The sequence below is a fragment of the Phacochoerus africanus genome, chromosome 6, assembly GCF_016906955.1.
Source record: "Phacochoerus africanus isolate WHEZ1 chromosome 6, ROS_Pafr_v1, whole genome shotgun sequence".
NCBI classification, from domain to species: Eukaryota; Metazoa; Chordata; class Mammalia; order Artiodactyla; family Suidae; genus Phacochoerus; species Phacochoerus africanus.
The window spans coordinates 28,940,415-28,962,199 of NC_062549.1; the positions used below are offsets into that span (position 1 = coordinate 28,940,415).

The window sequence follows — 21,785 nt, forward strand, 5'->3', positions numbered from 1 at the left end:
ATACCCAGCATGTAACAGTATTGAATAAGTGTTATCTTCCTTCTTTTTTACCTTTGGTCTATGCTTAATATACAGGTGTTAAGACTTGCCAAAAGCTTTACCTACGAGATCTGTAAAGGACAGGAACAGGCTTGCTTAGTTTCATATTGATATCTTGCCCCAATCCTTACAGAATATGTATCAGCTGAGATGAGATATTGTATAGATTCAGTGAAACTTGTTGAAAATACTGGTATTCAAATGCCACAAATAAAAGATAAAAAGTCAAAGTATAAATACAAATTGCAACTTATACCTCTACAGCCATAGTAAGAGATGTGGTAATAGACACCATTATTCGCAAAACGAGTTTCTTTTTTTATAACACCGGTCTAACATTAACTCATTTTCTCAGTGATTTGACAACAGAACCACACCTCTACTGTTGAATATAGTCCAAAATTTTTAGGTAAGCAGGATTTTGCAGAATACAGTTTATAAAAGCACTGCTATAGTGTTTCAAAGATTATTAATTTTTAAAAATGCCTTTTTAAAGACCAATCCTTCTGTAAATAATGAAAAAACAGAGGTTTAAACAACTAAATGCATCAAAAGAGCTTTGTTGAGAAGTAGGATCTCAAATTTCTGATTCCCATCCTAGATTCACTGATTACAGAGTTCATGAAAAAAACTGAAATATTACAAATTAAATAATTTGTTACCATGATTTTATACATATTTTTAATAGTTAGAATGTAATAATTTTATAATAAAATAGAAATTCAGTATTAACTTTCTAATAGCCTATTTTAAAAAAGTTTTCCACCTAATAAGCACTTCAGTGAAGTATAATGAAAGATTTAAATATAAGGTTTTATTAATCAATTTGGGAAACATGCCCACCTAATCTGTACTATGTAAGCAATACATTGCTTAACACTGTAAAACCTAAGATCTCCTACAGAAAAGTAATACCATATTCTGACACAAGAACCAATCTTTATTTATCATGATCATTTAAAATGAGCATTATGCAGAGATTTCATCTGTGGTCCAAGATGGAGTAACAGGGACCATTATTTACCGTTTTGCCAGAAACCACCAAAGAATGGTACTAAATTTATAAAACAACCATTTTTAAGGCACAGGACAACAGACAAAGGAAGACTGTCAATCCAGGAAAGCCAGAAGTGAGGTGAACCCTATTTTTATTTCCCTGGCTTACTACTTTGAGTGAGTTTCAAAGGTGCTGTGCAAGAAGAGAAAACCAGGTTGAGTTCAACAAATCCTGCAAGTTCAGAAGAAGCTTAGCGTCCAAGACCAAAGTGGCTCAAGTTCAAAGGTCAGAAAACTGGAGAAAAGAGAAAAATACAAAATAAAGATTTAAAGAAATTCTCCTTGAATCTCAAGGGCTCCCCTCAAGTACTAAGCTTTGTACTGATCAGTGCATGTGTATGAGGAAACTACCAGAAACATTTAGAAGAAAAAGTGCACTCAGGGCTGAGAATAGTGTCTCTTCCTAACCAGATGGACTAGAAAATGCCAAGTTTCCTGGAGCAATGGATAGAGTACCCAGAAGGATAAAATTATTTCCACTAAAAACACCATTTTGGTCCTGGCTAATGACGACCCAAAAGAATGAAACTGTTTGCAAGTAACTTAAGTATATCCCACAAAGAAAAGCGCAAAAGATAGTTGTAAGAATGCAAAAATCAAAAGACCTAAAGAAAACTTTAGAGGATGATGTTTTTGTTCACTATCTTGATAGTGGTGATGGTTTCACAGATGTATACAAGTGTCAAAATTTATCAAATAATACACATTAAATATATGCAGTCTACTCTACATCAATCATATGCCAAAATAGTTTTAAAACAGCATTAATTAGCCAAAACATTGGGTAGAGTCTTGACTACCAATTTCCATTCATATTTTTTTCTTATACTTTTTTCTTTGTAAAATATGCCAGTGTTCTGATTTTATCTAAATTTCTTGTTTAGACCAACCTTTGCAAAAGCCACTTTGCATCAAAAATGAAAACTATCCCACATTTTATAAGTGATTTGAATAATGGAGTCAGAATTATAAAAAATAAAGCTTCAAAAAATTCTTCAGACCATAACTTTGTTGCACACCTCTGTTAACATTACGTACAAGGAGACAGCTAGCAATTTTTCCTGAAAGACACATCACATCTTTAAAAAATAGACCATGTAGGGAGAGAACCTAGAAGAGGATCAATGGATTAAGGTCTACCAGCAAAATATAACCTAGAACTCCCCCATCCCAGATGTTATGGCTCAGAAAATGACCATTGGCCAACAGAAAACAGAGGTCCAGGTTCTTCAGCCTCCAAGGCTTATGCCCATGACCCTAGGAAATGGGGTACTCTAAAAGTATCTTCACCCTTGGCACAGAGGTAATTACATCTACTTCCAAAATAAGACTTTAAATATTCGATATATTCCAATAGGCAGTTAACAGTTTGAGGCAAAATCTTATCTTTCTTAAATACGAATCAACTAAAAAGTCAAGAATTAGTGTACTTTCTTTGAAAGGCATTCATTCATTCCAGGAAATACTGATTAAAGGCATACCATATGCTAGGCATTCTTCCACGCTATGGACATAATTTTTCCCCTCAAAAAGCTTTCAAAGGATGAAAAGCCTACCTTCATTTTAGAAGCAAGCAAACAAAAAACTGACTACTGTTGGGATAATCTAAGGGATAAAAAGCTCACAGTGAGCCTAATTCAATACTTGACTTTGATGGGCTGATGACTAAAATTTTCACACGAGAGTCACCCTTCTAAAATTACATTCCTTTACATTTAGAATGGATAAGCAATGAGGTCTTGCAGTATAGCACAGGGAACTATACCCAATCACTTGTAATAGAACATTATGGAAGATAATAGGAGAAAAAGAATGTAGATATGTATACACACACACACACACATACACACAAATACACAGACTGGGTCACTTTGCTATACAGCAGAAACTGACAGAACATTGTAAATCAACTATAATTATTTTTTTAATTAAAAAAATAAAATAAGTCATATCTAAGTTTTCATAACTTGTGTACTTTGGAGTTACCATCATGGCTCAGTGGTTAATGAACCCAACTAGCATCCATGAGTATGTGGGTTCGATTCCTGACCTTGCTCAGTGGGTTAAGGATCCAGAATTGCCCTGAGCTGTGGTGTTGGTTGCAGAAACAGCTTGGATCCCACATTGCTATGACTGTGGCATAGGCCAGCAGCTGTAGCTCCAATTTGACCCCTAGCCTGGGAACCTTCATATGCTGCAGGTATGGCCCTAAAAAGATAAAAGACAAAAAAAAATAATAATAATAATGTGTACTTTTATCACAAAATATAATTCCATCCAACCCATCCTTTCCAATTCCACTTATCCTAGGTTTAAATCTGCATAATTTCTAGCCTAAGACAGAACAGCCTCCAAATGACTTCATCTCTTTTCATCTCTTTCAAACCATCATCTCCCATAATACTGAAAAAAGTTATCTCTCAAAAAATCTGGTGGAATTTCAGTAATCAAAAGTTGACTTCATTCTCCTTTTCTAAGAATAAACATTAAAATTCATTATATCCAATATACTGTAACTTAAAATGGAATATACTCTGCAAAAAAAAACCCCTAATTCACTATGTTGTACATCTGAAACTAACAGAATATTGTAAATTGACTTTACTTCAATGTAAAAAAAGCAAAACTATATTGATAATGCAGGAAAAAAAATTAAAATTCTGAAATGTAACATAGGAAGTTGTTCACAAATGCATACCTTCTTGTTGTATCTCCAGTCACTCTGTGCATTGAACCAACTAAAAGGTATAAAATTCTGTTCCTGAGAACCCTAGTTTTCCTCAGCAGTAAATCAGTGTGGGAGAAAGGGGAGGTTAAAACTATACAGAACACTAGAACCATGACCTCTCTTCAACCAAAATAGAAATGAAATTTCATGTGAAAACTGTGTTAAAGGAAGCAGTTCAGAAAGAAAAATATAAATGGCCCTTTAAGCATATTAAAAGGCCATCACTCATAATGCAAATTAAAACAAGAGAACATTTTTAACTAATTAGATTAGCAAAGGTTAAAAACAAAAAGCTGGTAATATACCATGTGGAAGAACATGGAAAGAAGCACTCTCATATACCATGTTAATGAGTTCAGACAGCTAAAAAGTTTTTGTGGAGGGAAATTTGGTAACATCTATCAAATTTTAAAATACATGGACCTCTTGACTCAGAAATTTCACTTCTAGGAGTCTATCCTACAAATGACATGCACTACAACACAGCCTTTGGGTTAACTAAGTCGCCATACCAAGACTTAGTTAAAGGAAGTTTTTCATTAAGACAGGGATTATACATCCATGAAATACAGTGCTATGCAGTTACGTAAAGGATGTGTTGGCATGATCTTTAAAAGATACTACTAGGAGAGTATGCCACTATCTGCATTTCCAACCACTCCCCCAGTCCAAAGGGGCACACATACCACCACACACACACACACACCTATTTTTGTTTGTGCATGAGAAAAAAATTTCTAAAAGAATTATTAAGAAAGGTTTACCTAAGTGAAGGAGGACTTGAGTTCAGAGAGAAAGACATTTTTCACAATATACTTTTCTGTATGTTTGCAATTTTAACATGCTATTACGTTTTGCAAAATAATATCTCACAGCTTTTTAACAATTGATGAGCTGTCCTATTTTACCAAACTCCCAAAAGAAAAATTTGAAAACTTCCATTCTTATCACTTTATTCTTTCTTTCCTATGTAGGCCTTGTATTTTATAATGCAATGGTTTACTCATGTCATTCATGGGATATGTCTTTCTCCAGCCCATCATCTTTGTCTCATTTAAGCCACTCTCATCCTTACAAGGTTAAAAAAAATGCAGCAAATCACCAAAGAATCAGGATTTAATAAGTCTACTTCAAAGTCTATAATTTGTTCATTATATTGCATTAGCTCTCTAAAAGCCAAGTCAAAGATGGTGCCGTATTTGTCCATCTATTCTCAGCACCAAACACACTGCAAGCATGCAACAAACATTTTTTTTAAAAGAATAATGAATTCAACTGAGAAGGAAAGCTCTTTAAATGAACAATTCATTTCTATACTGGATATCTAAGAACAAAGAAGCACAAGACCAATGAAAGAGTTGTTATGATCAGTTTTAGATAATACAAAGCACTAGAGTATAAACACTTCAATTATAACTATGGATGTAACAGTGATATCTTCTAGACATCAACTTTGCTGTTTAATATAAGTAAAGTCTTCCCCTACTACCCTTTATTAGTTCTAGGTCTTATAAAGCTTTGTATTTCTCCCTCGACGTCTACCACAGTATTTTCTATGGAAACAGTAACAAAGCAGTGTCTTTATTCTTAGTAACACCAACACTTTGGCAGCTCATGACAGGTACTCAATAAACATTTACAGAAGGACAAAAGGGACTAAGAGGAGATTAGATAAAAATAATATCTGGGAGTTCCTGTCGTGGCACAGTGGTTAATGAATCCGACTAGGAACCACGAAATTGCGGGTTCGGTCCCTGCCCTTGCTCAGTGGGTTAACGATCCAGCGTTGCCGTGAGCTGTGGTGTAGGTTGCAGACGCAGCTCGGATCCCGCGTTGCTGTGGCTCTGGCGTAGGCCGGTGGCTACAGCTCCCATTCGACCCCTAGCCTGGGAACCTCCATATGCCGTGGGAGCGGCCCAAGAAATAGCAACAACAACAATAACAACAACAACAACAAAAAGACAAAAAAAAATAATAATATCTGATGAAAGAATAACACATTTAGCAAAGCTCAATTTGGTCACCTTGTTCTAAAATGTTTACCTAATAACCAAATGATTTAGTTACTATACCCTCATACATAATTTATATGGGGATCCAAGTCATAAAACATGGCAAATACTACAAAGGCAGACCAATATTTAGTTACATATTTTCCTAGACCCTGAAGTAGTGAAATAATTTATTAAAAATATGTCCATTTCCATATATCCAGGTAAAACTATAATTCAAAAATACATGCACCACTATGTTCACTGCAGCACTACTCACAAAAGCCAAAACATGGAAACAGCCTGTATGTTCACTGACAGATAAACAGATTAAGAAGATATGGTACATACATACATACAATGGAATACTACTCAACCATAAAAAAGAACAAAATAATGCCATTTGTGGTAACATGGATGCAACCAGAGATCATCATACTAAGTGAAGTAGTTCAGAAAAAGACAAATACTTTATGAAATCATATGTGAAATCTAAAACAGGGAACAAATGAAACTATCTACAAAACAGAAATAGACTCACAGACATAAAGAACAGACTTGTGGTTGCCAAGGAGGGGAGAGGGGGAAGGAATGGGGTGGATGGGGACTCTGGTGTTAACAGATGCAAACTATTACATTTAGAATGGATAAGCAATGAGGTGCAACTGTATAGCACAGGGAACTGTACCCAATTTCTTGGGATAGACTGGATGGAAGATAAGAATATATATACACACACACACATATATATATATATACACACATATATACACACACACACACACACACACATATATATGTGTGTGTGTGTGTGTGTGTGTGTGACCATGTCATTTTACTATACAGCAGAAACTGGAACAACATTGTAAATCACCTATACTTTAATTAAAAATAAAAAATGTCCAACTGATACTGACACAAAAGTAAAATGTTTGACTCCTAATTCCAAAAAATAAATTACAAACTATTGATTTTTAGCCTGGCATGAGAAAAATATGTGAAATAAGTTTTCAGAAATTTGATTTCATATTTTCAATACGTCTGTGTGAAAAATGAATACCTCTGATGAAGTGTTATGGTTAAAATAAGTACATGAAAAAAATCTTCAGGAAAAGAAAAATGGTGCTTTTTAAAAAGAATTTTTTTACTAAGACAGATGGCAAGCTATTGGGATAAATAAGACTTTAAGATTATTCAAAACTTCTCAATTTCAACTCTCTTTTCATCTGGGATATCTAAATTAACTGTTTTTAAATAACAGGTAGGCTGAGAGCTCTGTTAGCAATTTTCCCTGAACTTTCTACATAATGAGAATCCTCTTAAGATGAATCCTTACCATTAAAATATCTACAAAACAAAACAAAAGATCTAGAAAGTTTCCAGAAAAACCTTCCCTGAGGTGGGATTATATTAAAAGCAATAATCCAACCCATTTCACAATATCAAATCACCACATTGTGTAACTTACACAATGTTACTTGTCAACTATATCTCAATAAAGTTGGAAAAAACTTTATTATTTAAGCAAAAAAATACGTATTACTATGGAGTATAACAAAAGGAGCAAACAAAGATCAGGAATTTACGACCAATAAGTATCTGGGACAAATGCTATCTAGAAATCTCACACTTCAATATTAATTTCCAAATGCAGCAAAATATTTCTTTTTTTAAAGCATGAGGATTTTTTTTTTTTTTGTCTTTTTGCCATTTCTTGGGCCACTCCCACAGCATAGGGAGGTTCCCAGGCTAGGGGTTGAACCGGAGCTGTAGCCACCAGCCTACGTCAGAACCACAGCAAAGCCGGATCCACACGTCTGCAACCTACACTACAGCTCATGTCAATGCCAGATTCTCAACCCGCTGAGCAAGGCCAGGGATCAAACCCTCAACCTCATGGTTCCTAGTCAGATTTGTTAACCACTGAGCCACCTCGGGAACTCCAGCAAAATAATTTTAAATGAATTAAGTTACCAATGTTCAATAATTAAGCATTTCTACATCTTAGAACGATCATCATATACTCTATAATCTTTTAAAAATGTATATACATATTTTTTTTTTTGCTTTTTAGGGCCGCACCCACAGCCTATTGAGGTTCCCAGACTAGGGGATGAAATGGAGCCACAGCTGCTGGCCTATGCCACAGCCACAGCAACGCCAGATCCAAGCAGCATCTGTGACTTACACCACAGTTCACGGCAACACCGGATCCTTAACCCACTGAGCACTCTTAACCTACTGAGCGAGGCCAGGGATCGAACCCTCAACCTCATGGTTCCCAGTTGGATTCATTTCCACTGCACCACAACAGGAACTCCTAAAAATGTGTATTTTTAATAAAATACCTGTTAAATAGGAGAAAATTTTCTTGTGGTTGTATTATATATTAATATAACAATTTCTGTTTATATGAAAGGAAAAAACAAACTCAGACTGATTTTTATTTAAAAACTCTAAAAATATTTATTTTATTTTAGTAGGCATATGTGTGCATGGACATAATAATATCAAACATCAAAATGCCTAATATGTTATATAAAGTCTCTAATCTTCATTCAGTAAAAGGTAAGTCTGAGAAAAGTCATTATGCCAATATAGTAAACGAAAATGTTCCCAATGTTTTATCAGGGTATTTTTAAAACAAATAATACTATATAAGAACGTGTGAAACAAATACTCTGCCCAATAAACTGATATAAATATTTGTTCAGGAGTTCCCGTCATGGCACAACAGAAACGAATCTGACTAGGAACCATGAGGTTGAGGGTTTGATCCCTGGCCTCACTCAGTGGGTTAAGGATCCCGTGTTGCCCTGAGCTGTGGTGTAGGTCACAGATGCTGTTCAGATCCTGTGTTGCTGTGACTGTGGTATAGGCCTGCAGCTGTAGCTCCGATTCAACCCCTAGCCTGGGAACCTCCGTATGCCATGGGTATGGCCATGAAAAAAACAAAAAGACAATAAATAAATAAATATTTGTTCAAAATCAGAATAAATTAAAGATGTTATTTTATGGAAAATATTATATACACATATTCATTCTCATGCAGGTATAAGGCAAAGATAAAACAAAATGCCTTCATTAGTTCCATATACTAGTTGCTGAGTTGACTTCTTTCATTTTTCACTGAGATAATTAAAATATAACTACTTAAATAAGACAAGTATTTCATAAAATTTTATAATATTACAAAAACAATAAACTCTGCTTTTTGCAAGTACATAAGTTTTTTCCTAAATTTCAACTACCTTCTATTATCTCTTCTATTACCTTAATATCTCTTATTATCTTCTATTATTTTATTAAGAGATTGCTCTTAAGGGATCTTGTAAGTCAAATCTTACAATGGGTTTTAAAACTACTTTTTAAAATAGTGGCCCATCATGAAATATTGAAAATAAGAATTTAAAATCTGGTTCCAGTGTATTTTTCCATTCTTTGCAAAATGAATTAATTTCATCTTAAAACAAAATTTAGACATCTTCATGACGACAAGCTAACTTACAGTATTTGTTGGATCTTCTTGTAAAATTCGATCATACAGCTGTATAGCATCATCATATCTATTTAAAAAGAAAAAATATCAAGAATCACTACCTTAAAATTTAATAATAAATAGTAAATACAGAAAAAGATTAAACTAGCAGGGCTTTATACACATTTACAATTGCTACTAAGCCTCTTCTGATCTTCATATTATAGTAAGTTTACTATAAGGTCATTATCTAAGCAAAAAAATCAAGTATAAAGTATTTACAGAAAAGCTTACTTCGAAAACACACTGATTCAATTTGGCTTAAACAAAGGCAAATTCTAGCCCTACAAGATGATACCTTAGGGGTCCTAGTTATACCTAGAATTATAGCTAATAATGCATTTTTAAAAGTTTACTTTTAACAAATATATTCACAAGGAAATTATGTAAATATTAATTCTCCTATAATGAATATTTATGATAGTTCTTCTTAGCTGAGCTGGTGAAGTTCAAGTCTTAAGTACCTATTAAGTATGCACACACAATACTTATCCTTTGCTGGGAAACAGTTAACAAATTTATCAAATGAAAAAATAATCAAATACAGCAGGATAAGAAGCCAAAATTAACATTATATGATGGTGAATCAAAGGGAGAGAGAGACATCAGAAATCACATAAAGAAATTACCTAACAATATACTCCCTCCTATATGTGGTAATCTTACTTAGGAAACAAGGAAATAGTCAACAATTCTGAAATTACTTCTTAACCATATCTGCAACCCCCCAATTCCTTCTAATCAATTTCTCCACTTACATATATAGATCTTTAGAGAAAGTAAAAAGCAATGTTAACTTTTACAGCAGTGTTTCTAAAACTACAGATAGCATACTCTTGTGATCTATTCTTAATTTCTCTATGATAATTTAAGTTTTTCTCTTAATGATATTCAACACATGAATATTCTCTATCATCATGATGACACATCTTTCAATTGAAAACTGTCTCACAACTTTAGTGCCCAAGCCTATATTTGTGATTACAATCATGACAACAGGGTAAGAATATTTTAACTGTAGCAGACCACTAAGAAAACTAAAAGTGAGTTTAATTCATAAATGTGTCCATACCATGCAAAGGCCAAAGAACATCTTTGCACAGTAAGTTAATCAGACTTATCAACAGTTTAAAAAAAGCAAATTAGTCTGGACATCACATACACGATACTACCGCAGGTATGCTAGCCTCATAAAAACTTGAAACTATACAGAAAATATAATTATTAAGTAATAATAAAACAAGACAAAAGTCTATAAACAAGGGTAAAATTAATGCTATAGACAGGGAGTTTCACAAGACACAGTACATGAGAATTGCCTGGAAATCTTTTCCCAACTATATAACCTCTGGGAAATATATTTGAAATGACAGCTGAAAATAGGAAGCCATTCATTGCATTAATACAATGATAATTTGAATTTTAGTTTTTTCTATCTTCTTTGGTATTCTATCAGAAAACATACTGTTTATAGAGTTGAACAAAAACTACACACATAAGGCATTAATATCTAGTTTGATATTTGAGTTACATTATAATTTTTAAAAGTAATTTACATAAAAACAGGGTGTGATAATTAATTTTACGTGTCACATTGACTAGCCATGAGGTGCCCAGAATAAATATTTCTGGGTATGTCTGAGGATGTTTTCAGATGAAATTAGCATTTGAATCCATGGACTCAGAAAACAGATTGCCTTCCCCAATGTGGATGGGCACCATCCAATCCCTTGAGGGCCTGAATAGAACAAAGGCAGAGGAAGGAGGAATGCACCTCTTTTTACTGCCTCACATTGCTAGGACATCTCATCTCACCTTCTCCAGCTTTCACACTTTAGACTGAGATTTATAACATTGGCTCTCTTGGTTCTCAGGCCTTTAAACCTGGACTCAGACTGAATTACAGCACCAGCTTTCTTGGGTCTCCAGGTCACAGACAGCAGCAGATTCTGGGACTTCTCAGCCTCCATAACTGCTTTATAATAAATCCATAATAATATACTGAAGATCCGTAAGTATTTATCTTTAGTCAGCAATGTTCTTAAATCTATTCTCCTGCATTATACCCCTAACAGACTGATCTCAGCAGAGTAAAGACTGCGCAACTACATTTTTTTTTTTTTGCCTTTTCTAGGGCTGCTCCTGTGGCATATGGAAGTTCCCAGGCTAGGGGTCCAATCAGAGCTGTATCCACCGGCCTACGCCAAAGCCACAGCAAGGCCAGATCTGAGCCGCGTCTGCAACCTACACCACAGCTCAGGGCAATGAAAGATCCTTAACCCCCTGAGCAAGTCCAGGGATCGAACCCACAACCTCATGGTTCCTAGTAGGATTTGTTAACCACGACAGGAACTCCACAACTACATATTTTTAAATGTCACAGATAATTCTAATTCACACAATCATGTATGAGAATCAATGCTTAATGGTCCTATATAACAACAACACATAATAGCTACTCTGTCAGGAAAAAAAAGGTAAAATCTCACTAAGTGATGATGTGAGTTTTGATTAAAGAAGAAAAAAGCTTAAGAAATTGAAGTTCACCAGATTTCTTAGAAACCTGAGTTAACACTTAAAAATAAATTATTACTAACGTATCAATTTTTGTATAGTTGGAAAGAGGGTATAGGGATGATAACTATTGAAATGTGTTAAAAAGATAATCTGAAAAATCATTCATGGTGAGGGGATGGACTGGGGGTTTGGGATTGGCATATACACACTGAGGTATATGGAATGATTAGCAAATGGGAATCTGCTGTATAGCACAGAGAACTCTACCCAGTATCTCTGTGATAATCTATGTGGGAAAAGAATCTGAAAGAGAATGAATGTGTGTATATGTATATATAATTGAATCACTCTGTTGCACAGCAGCAATTATCACAACCTTGTAAATCAACTATACTTCAATAAAAATTTTAAAAAAGAAGAATCATTCATCTTGGATTCTGGGATGTGTTTTGCTATGTACATATTTTAAGAATGACATAGGAATTCATCCCACTTGAAATAAAAGGGAAAGTGTTATTAGAGGAGAATACCGATTCAGGAAGAATAAATTATTATGGATTTATTATAAAGCAGTTAAGGAGGCTGAGAATTTTGCAAATTTCTTCCATTCTGTCCTCTGATTCAAAATTACCTTCTGCTAACCTATAATAATATTATTTTATTTTTATTTATCCATGCCATGTGCTTACTATAAAGAAGATCCAAAAATATTAAAAATATACATATACATAAACATATAAGCAAAAAGCCAAGGAATAAAAGGGTTAAGACAAATTATATCAATATATTCTGCTTGAAAAAAGCTATTCAAAGTTAACCCTGTCTACCTAAAAACACCAAGATAAAAAGGCAAGAAGTAACAAGCTTATTCTAAAGTTAATATATAAATTTTTTTTTGCCTTTTTAGGGACGCACCCACAGCATATGGAAATTCCCAGGCTAGGGGTCAAATTGGAGACACAGCTGCCAGCCTAAGCCACAGCCAAAGCAACACCAGATCTGAGGCACGTCTGTGACCTACACCACAGCTCATGGCAACACTGGATCCTTAACCCACTGAACAGGACCAGGAATCAAACCCGCATCCTCTTAGATACTAGTTGGGTTTGTTAGTGCCGCACCACCACGGGAACTCCTAATATATAAATTTAAGAGATTCAAACAGACAAAATAATCTTGGGGAAAAAAAAAAGAAAAAAGTTGAAGGACTCACACTTCCCAATTTTAGAACTTACTACAAAGTTACAATACCAGCAGATTATGACATCTATACAGTGTGTATATGATAAACCTACATCACTCCCACCCAAACAAGAAAAAAGCTGAACAAACCGAACCAACTCAGGGCAAACTACTGTCCCCAGAACTGCAATACTGATAAATACAGACTATCACAGCTTACTGGTGCAAAAGACTCCTTTAAGAACTGTTACAACTAATAAACAAATTCAGTACAGTGACAGGATATAAAATTAGTATACAAAAATCTGTTCCATTTCAATACACTAATAAAAGCCTATCAAAGATATTAAGAAAACAATTCCATTTATAACTGCTTCAAAAAGGATAAAATACCTAGAAATAAATTTAATCAAAGAGCTGAAAGCCCTGTATACTACAAACTGTTACACACTGATGAAAGAAAATAACAAGACACAAATAAATGGGGCAATAGCCCATGCTCAAGGACTGGAAGGACTAACATTGGAAAAACAGCCGTACTAAAACAGCCATACTACACAAAACAGATTCAATACAATTCTTTAAAATTCCAATGGCATTTCCCTACAGAAATAGAACAACCCTAAAATTTGTATGGAATCATAGAAGACCCCAAATAGCCAAAGCAATCTTGAGCAAGAAGAAAGTTGGATGGATCAGGATCTCTGAGTTCAGACTATATTACAAAATTATAGAAATCAAAACAGTATGGTACCAGCATAAAAACAGACACAATAACAGGTCATACAAAAGCAAAAATAAACAAGTGGGACTATATCGAACTAAATCACTTCTACACAGCAAAGGAAAACATCAACAGAATGAAAAGGCAACATATGGAAGAGGAGAAAAATATTTGTAAGTCATATATCTGATAAAGGGTTAATAACCAAAATATTATAAGAACGTACACAATTCAATACCAAAAAAAATCAACCAATCCAAGTAAAAGGGGTAAAGTGTATATAAACTGAATATACATTTTTTCTAAAGGAAACATACAAATAGCCAACATGTACATGAGAAGGTGCTCGACATCACTAATCATCAAGGAAACGAAAATCAAAACCACAATATGATATCACCTTACACCTGTTATAATGGCTATTATCAAAAAGATAAAACATAGCAAGTGTTGCTGAGGATGTAGAGAAAAAGGAACACTTGTGCAACGTCAATGGGAATGTAACTGGCACTATGGAAAACAGAATAAAAGTTCCTCAAAAAATTAAAAATAGAACTACCATTTGATCCAATCATTTCCAATTCCGGGTATTTATCCAAAGGAAATAAAATCACTAACTTAATATACTTGAACCCCCATGTTCATTGAAGCACTATTTATAATAGCCAAGACATGGAAACAACCTAAGTGTTCATCAACAGATAAATGGTAAATAAGTTTGGTGTACATACAATTGACCTTTGAACAAGCCGAGGGTTAAGGAGCAGCAAACCTCCACGCAGTGGAAAATCCATGTGTAACTTAAAACAGGCCGGCCATATACTTAGCCCTTCCATATCCAAGGTTCTACATCCACACATTCAATCAATTGCAAACCATGTAGCATTGTAGTGTTTACTATTGAAAAAAAAATCCATGTATTAAAGGGACTCCTACAATTCAAACATATGTTCAAAGGTCAACTGTATACAATGTAATACTATTCAGCCACAAAAAAAGGAAAGAAATTCTGCCATATATGACAACCCAGATGGATCTTGAGGGCATTATGCTAAGTGTAATAAGTCAGACAAAGATAAATATTGCATGATCTCACACGTAAAATCAAAAAGAACCTGAACTCAAAGATACATAAAATAGATTAGCAGTTGCCAGACTTGAGGATAGGGAGTGGATGAAAAGGGTGAAGGCAGTCAAAAGGTATGAACTTCCAGTTATAAGATAAATTGAGTGCTGGGGATATAATGTACAATACGGTTTACTAAAGTTAACTATGTCTTATATTGAAAGTTGCTAACAACAGAGTAAATCTTACACATTCTTGACATAAGAAAAATGAAATTTCTAACTATCTGTGATGACAGATGTTAATCATTTCACAATATACACATTTATCAAATTGTTATATTGTATACCTAAAACTAACACAATGTCATATATGAATTATATTTCAATAAAAATAATAATAATAGCTTCTATTTCTTGAGTGACTATAAGGGCACTACATATGTATCACTAACTCCCAAAACAATCCTGACAAGTAGGTAATATTCTTGTTTTACAGAGAAATAAGACTGATAAAGCTTAAAGAAGTTAATAACTTGCCACATTAATAAGCTAGTCTTAGGCACAGGAGATTTAAAGCCAGTTCTTACTCCAAAACATGATCCTATCTCACCAGGCTAAAGATAGTAAATAGACTATTTTATGTCAAATCCTATTTATAGGGAGTAACTTAGCAGGACTTAATGCAGAGAAGCACTCTGACACTATTCTGAAGCTCAGGGAAAATATCTTGCATAATTAATGATGTTGCCATGGGTACAGAAGGACGTGAATATAGGCCCCATGTTTGCCATTTTAAAACAGGGTCACATTATTTACAAGATTCAGTTACCTCTCCATGGCTTCAAATCTCATGCCAGTTAGTCTCTTGACTCTGTGACTGCCAGGGAATTGTCTTCTCAATTCCTGAAGACAAAACTAAAAAAAAAAAATACTGATAAAGACTTGAAGAGTAGTAATTATATTCATATACTAAATGGGCTACAAGGAATGGCTTGCATAGTCTTCAATGTATCTTCTTAAATAATTTCATTACTGAGATCTAATGACATAAGTGAAATAAATCAGTTATGAATAATGGGGTGAAAAAAAACTGAAATTGCAGTGAGGGCAACAATTACTTCTCACAAACTGATTAAGCTCTTTCTTAAGAAAATGAACAGTTTATGAGGTCCTCAAATATACTACTATTATCACTCCTCATAACGTGTCAGGCCCCACTTAAATAACTGTAACATTTTCCTGACCTTTTCTTCCTAACTAGTGGATATGTTCTTTGGTAGTATTCTTAAGTCCCTAGTCAATACTATTAACAATTTGTTTAATTCTGACCTGTTGAATCATGTATTAATCAGTTACCTTGTCAGTACACATATCCTGATTTGGGGGTCATAAAATACAGACTCATATCAACAGACTACTATTCTCTTTTCAGCAGATATACATTATTCACCAATCAAATCAATAAATAATCAACTACTTATTGAGTACCTACTACGCTCTCAGCAGCATATGAGGAATTATAAGATTCTTGGAAGGTCTAGAAATATTAAGAATAATAAAAATTGTCCATTCCAGTGCCCCAAAGCATAAGTGATTAAAAATGCCTTTAACTAATGAAGACATGATTTACCAGTAATACAGTAAGTTTTTTTGTTTTGGTTTTAGGTTTGTTTTTTTTTTCCGTCTTCTTAAAAGGCTGCACCTGAGGCATATTGAAGTTCTAAGGCTAGGGATCAAATGGGAGCTGTACCTGCCGGCCTACACCACACCAACAGCAACATGGGATCGACGACCTACACCACAGCTCATAACCATGGTGGATCCTTAACCCAAGGCCAGGGATCAAATCCACATCCTCATGGATACTAGTCGGGTTCATTACCACTGAGCCACAACGGGAATTCCTAAAGTAAGTTTTTACTATGATCTAGAAGTACAGCTTCAAAGTCTGTGGCTGTAAAGTTGCCAGTCTAAGAAAAATATTCAAGCTAATCCAAACTGAAGATGTTCTTTGACGTCATGCAAAACTCTCAGTACTTGTTAATCAAGCTAACTGTGCTGAAATTATAAACCATTTAAAAAAAAAATACTGTGTTCCCAAAATGTCATTATCTAACTTGATTGCCTACTTTACCAAATGCCATTTGGCTACACGCACACACACAAAAAAATTTCAAAATTTCCCGTAAGGTATCAGCTGCCACCTCTTTGGATATTCAAAAGACTATGTCTTATAGGTTCTAAAGGTAATCCAAAGTTTCTATGGTTTGCTTTTTTTTTTTAATGTTTTTGGCCACCCCATGGCATATGGGGTTCCCAGGCCATGGGTCAGATCTGAGCCAAAATTGCAAACCACACTACAGCTGTGGCAATGCCAGATCCTTTAACCCACTGTGCTGGGCGGGCCAGCAAACCTGCATTCTGGCACTGCAGAGATGCCACTGATCCCACCACTCTGTGGTATGTTTTTTATCACTGGCAGCTCCACTGAATTACGTGTATAGCCAACATAACAATTACCTTGAAAAGGACAATGCTAACTAGATATGCTTGTGTTCTCCAGGATTTTCTACTTTCTGGGGTTTTTTGTATTTCTTAAATGAGGAAACAGCACAAAGTAGCACTTAAGAACCCAGGATTGTAGAACAAAATAACAAAAACCACTTCTTGATTTATATAATGAATACAGTGATAATATCAAACACAACTCAAATTGAGAAATAATCATAAAGATTAAATAAAGCATGATGTAATGCATTTAGCATAGTGCCAAACACGAGTGTTCAAAAACATAGTTCATTCTGGAGTTCCCGTCGTGGCTCAGTGGCTAACGAATCCGGCTAAGAACCATGAGGTTGAAGGTTCGATCCCTGGCCTTGCTCAGTGGGTTAAAGATACGGCGTTGCCGTGAGCTGTGGTGTAGGTCACAGACTCGGCTCGGATCCTGTGTTGCTGTGGCTCTGGTGTAGGCCAGTGGCTACAGCTCCAATAGGACCCCTAGCCTGGGAACCTCCATATGCCGTGGAAGCAGCCCGCGGCTGCTTGTCTTTGGCAAAAAGACAAAAAACCAAACAAACAAAAAACATAGTTCATTCTTTTATTTTAAAATTAAAATTAAATTAAAAATTACTTTGCAATGTGTCAGGCCCCACTTACATACCTGGTTTTAATATTTTAAGTCATGTTCTATACATGTTAGGATTTTCTAATAATTTAAGAAATAAATTTAAAATACTGCAAAATAATAGTTAACATTATATACTATGGAAGTTACCTAACAAGCCAAATGATAAACTTGTTTTAAACTGTATGCTTCTTGGAGTTTCCTGGTGGCTCAGCAAGTTAAGGATCCAGTGCTATCATTGTTCCCTGGCCTAGAAACTTCCACATGGCCTGGGTGCAGCCAAAAAAATCCAAAGTGAAAGGGAAAAAAAAAAAAAAAAAACTACCTATAGGCTTCTTATTTTTAACTCGGTAATAAAGCATAGTTAGTCTATTAAGTGGATAAACTTCAACTAATTTAACCTCTTCAGTAAAATTGAGATACAATCTACTGCTCAGAATTATTAATAAGATACAAAAACGTACTGTGTGCCAAAGTACCTAGTTAGTCCAACCTTCTCAAGAGTAGCAATTAAACCAGATATGGAAATCATTCAATATAAGCCATATAATAAGTACCAATTGTTTACACATAATTCATTATGCAAATTAAATATAAAATAAAATTAAACTAGTTTAAATACCTACCAATGCCAAGTCATCCCGACCATAGTCTAAGGCTGCAATCATCACCTGTTCATATATGATCCAAACTGGATATACACAGAGAGGAAAAAACTGAATTTAATACAAAAATTTCATAACAGAAATTAGATAATGAATTCTTGATTCTGTTATTTTAAAAAACATTACTTATAACTGAATTGAATTACTACTATCTTACACCTGGAATTAAGGAAATAAAGCATCCATATATTTTTAGCAATAAAAATATAGCAGTAAAAAAACTCCATTTATGTAACACCTTTATAGTTTTAAAAGATTCATTATGGGAGTTCTCACTGTGGTACAGTGGGTTAAAAACCCAACTGCAGCAGTTTGGATTGCTGTGGAGGTGTGGGTTTCATTCCCAGCCTGGCACAGTGGATTAAAGGATCTGAAGTTGCAACTGCAGCATAGGTCACAGCTGAGGCTTGGATTCAATCTCAGGCCTGGGAACTTATGCGTCAGGCACAGCCAAAAAAAAAAAAAAAAAAAGCTATTATGAAACATTTGTTTTTTCTTTTTAGGGCCAAATCCATGGCATGTGGAAGTTCCCAGGGTAGGAGTCAAAACAGGCACAGCCACCTGCCTACAACACAGCCACAGCAATGCCAGATCCAAACAGCATCTGCAACCTACTCTGCAGTCTGCAGCAACACCGGATCCTTAACTCACCAAGTGAGGCCAGGGATCAAACTTGTATCCTCATGGATATAAGCTGGGTTCTTAACCCACTGAGCACAATGGGAACTCCCATGAAATAGCTTTTGACGAGAATAGGACTATAACCTCATGAGCTTAAAACAAAAATGCCTATTTGATAGCTTCACTACTAACAGCAATTATTAGTCCTTTTCAAAATAAAGTATCATTAAGACCTCCTGAGAGGTTTTTTAAAAAGTAACAAAGCAAAGATAGATATGAACAGTAGAAAAAAAACGAAAAGAATTTTTTTAAAAAAGCTAAAAACTGTAAATGAAACATGTGCTAAGCATGGACACAATAAATTTAAAAACTTACTATCATCTCCAAGCTTAGAAGCATATTCATTAATTAATTCCTCTCCAACTTCCACAATTTGCTCACTATTTCGTGAGTTTTCTTCTCTCCATTTTCTCATTTTATCTCGCATTTCTGAAAAGAATAACCTTGTAATTACATATGTATATATTTAATTAATGTCAAACAACTGACAAGATGAAATAAACTTTAATAAACTCACAATAATGTAAAAAGGCTATGATATCTCAAATTTCATAAAGCAGAAAATCACTTTAGTAAGAGCAGTAGATCCTTTAGAAAACTGAAAATGTATTACAACCAATATTACAATTATCTTTAAAAATAGTGTATGGCTTAAGTTTCTATGTGGTGCATTGGGTTAAAGATCCCATGTTTTCTCAGCTGTGACACAGGTCACAACTGCAGTGCTGGTTCAATTCCTGGCAGAGAGAACTTCCACATTCCGCGACTATGGCCAAAAAAAAAAAAATACTGTGTGGCATGAGTCTGCTACAAAGATCCTCTAATCCTTTAAACAACTATGGAACTTAGCAGTTTAGAGGTTATGAACAATATTAAGAATTTGATAAAAGCTAAGGATTATGTATCCAGAAAAATAAATAAAATAATACACTGAAATCGCAGAAAATTCAAGGTGCTCCTAAAGTTCACCCACTGACTTAAGAATATAAAATTTTCATAATCAGGGTATCAGGTTTTCAGCACTGAAGGAACATTCGTCATATAAATGAATAAACTCCCTCAATAACTACTACAACAGTCCATATAATATATGTCCACAAAATTATGCAAGGAAATAAACAGCAGAAAAAATAAGAACAAAGAAAATGTTTTAATTATATACATAGTAGACAATAAAATGAATAATGTAAAGCAAGGTCAGAAGCACCAGCAAACAACAAAGTTGAGAGAACTTTGCATATTATAATACAATAGGGAACTCTGGAGTTTTAAAGAGCACCACTTCGTTAACAGCAGAAATAACTAGGGGAGGAAAGTACCTAATCCAGTAAAAAGATCTCTTTTTTATATAGTTAAGGTAGAAAAAACTGTCCTGTTTGCCAATTATATACATGCTTTCTTATTCCTATCTCTGAAAATCTTACTTACCTGAAGTACTACTTTCTTCCTTCTATTGTCATAGATATTATATAGATTTAAATAGTTGAATTAAATTGTTGCTGAACAAATGAGTTAAATAAACAATATGCTAAGCTTCTAGAAAATAAAGAGAATCACATGAGACTTTTACTACTTTTATATGCAATATGTGAGTCCCTAGAGTTCAAAGGCTACAAAAGAAAACAAAAATCATCTTAAGATTAAAATAAATCCTAAATGAATTTGCAAAAATGACCTTAGAAAATCATTACATATTAACATAGTTAATTTCTCCTACTGAAACGTAGAAATCAGCTTGACTCTCATTCCACACAGGAAGGAACCTTGAACTGAACCTTAAAGGGTGAAGATGAACTGAGCAGGCAAACAAAAATAAGTTACACATACCCCACAGGTTAAGAGCTCAGTTTCACAAGACTGCCCCCACTTCAGAAACCAACACATGTCAGGGATACCCACAATTCTGAGCAACTCATTACAAAGTCAAGGTTTCCTTTCTAAAACCCCTTCATCAAGTTTGATACTTTGCTGGAATGACTCACAGAACTCAGGAAAGTGCTTCACTTACTATTACTGGTTTATTATAAAGGATTCAACTCAGGAAACAACCAAATGGAAATAATTACACAAGGCAATGAATTGGAGGGGAGGGGTTGCAAGGGCAGAGAAGCTTCCACACCTTCTCTGAGCAAGTCACCATTCCAGCACTTTGATGTGTCCACCAACCTAGAAATTCTCCAAATCCCCAGTTTGGGGGGTTTTAATAACGTTTCATTCCCTGAGGCATGGCTGATTAAATCCTTAGTCATTGGTTATTAAATTAATCTCCAGACAGTTTCCCCTCCCAGGTGGCTGAAGGGTGGGGATGAAAGTGCCAACTCTTAGTCTTGAAGGTGACCAGTCCCTATGCTGAAGCTATCTGCCACTTTATTCAGCAGCATATAAAAAGACACTCATCACTAGAAATTTTAGAAGATACTGTGTTTGGAACTCACGACTGACTATAACTGAAGATGTTCCAATCAACCCCAT

The 21,785-nt window shown here is 34.6% G+C and overlaps 1 protein-coding gene across 2 annotated transcripts in view; it reads right to left on the bottom strand.

Annotated features, from left to right (window-relative positions):
- The window catches only part of EMC2 (ER membrane protein complex subunit 2), a 54,570-nt gene that overhangs the window by 24,895 nt on the left and 7,890 nt on the right, over window positions 1–21,785 (bottom strand). For both annotated transcript variants that reach the window (XM_047783415.1, XM_047783414.1), the window contains exons 2-5: window positions 19,629–19,742; window positions 18,594–18,658; window positions 15,673–15,758; window positions 9,323–9,380 (exon numbers count right to left, since the gene is read on the bottom strand). In XM_047783415.1, coding sequence (XP_047639371.1) covers window positions 9,323–9,380; window positions 15,673–15,758; window positions 18,594–18,658; window positions 19,629–19,742 — 323 coding nt within the window. The remainder of the gene's footprint in view (window positions 1–9,322; window positions 9,381–15,672; window positions 15,759–18,593; window positions 18,659–19,628; window positions 19,743–21,785) is intronic.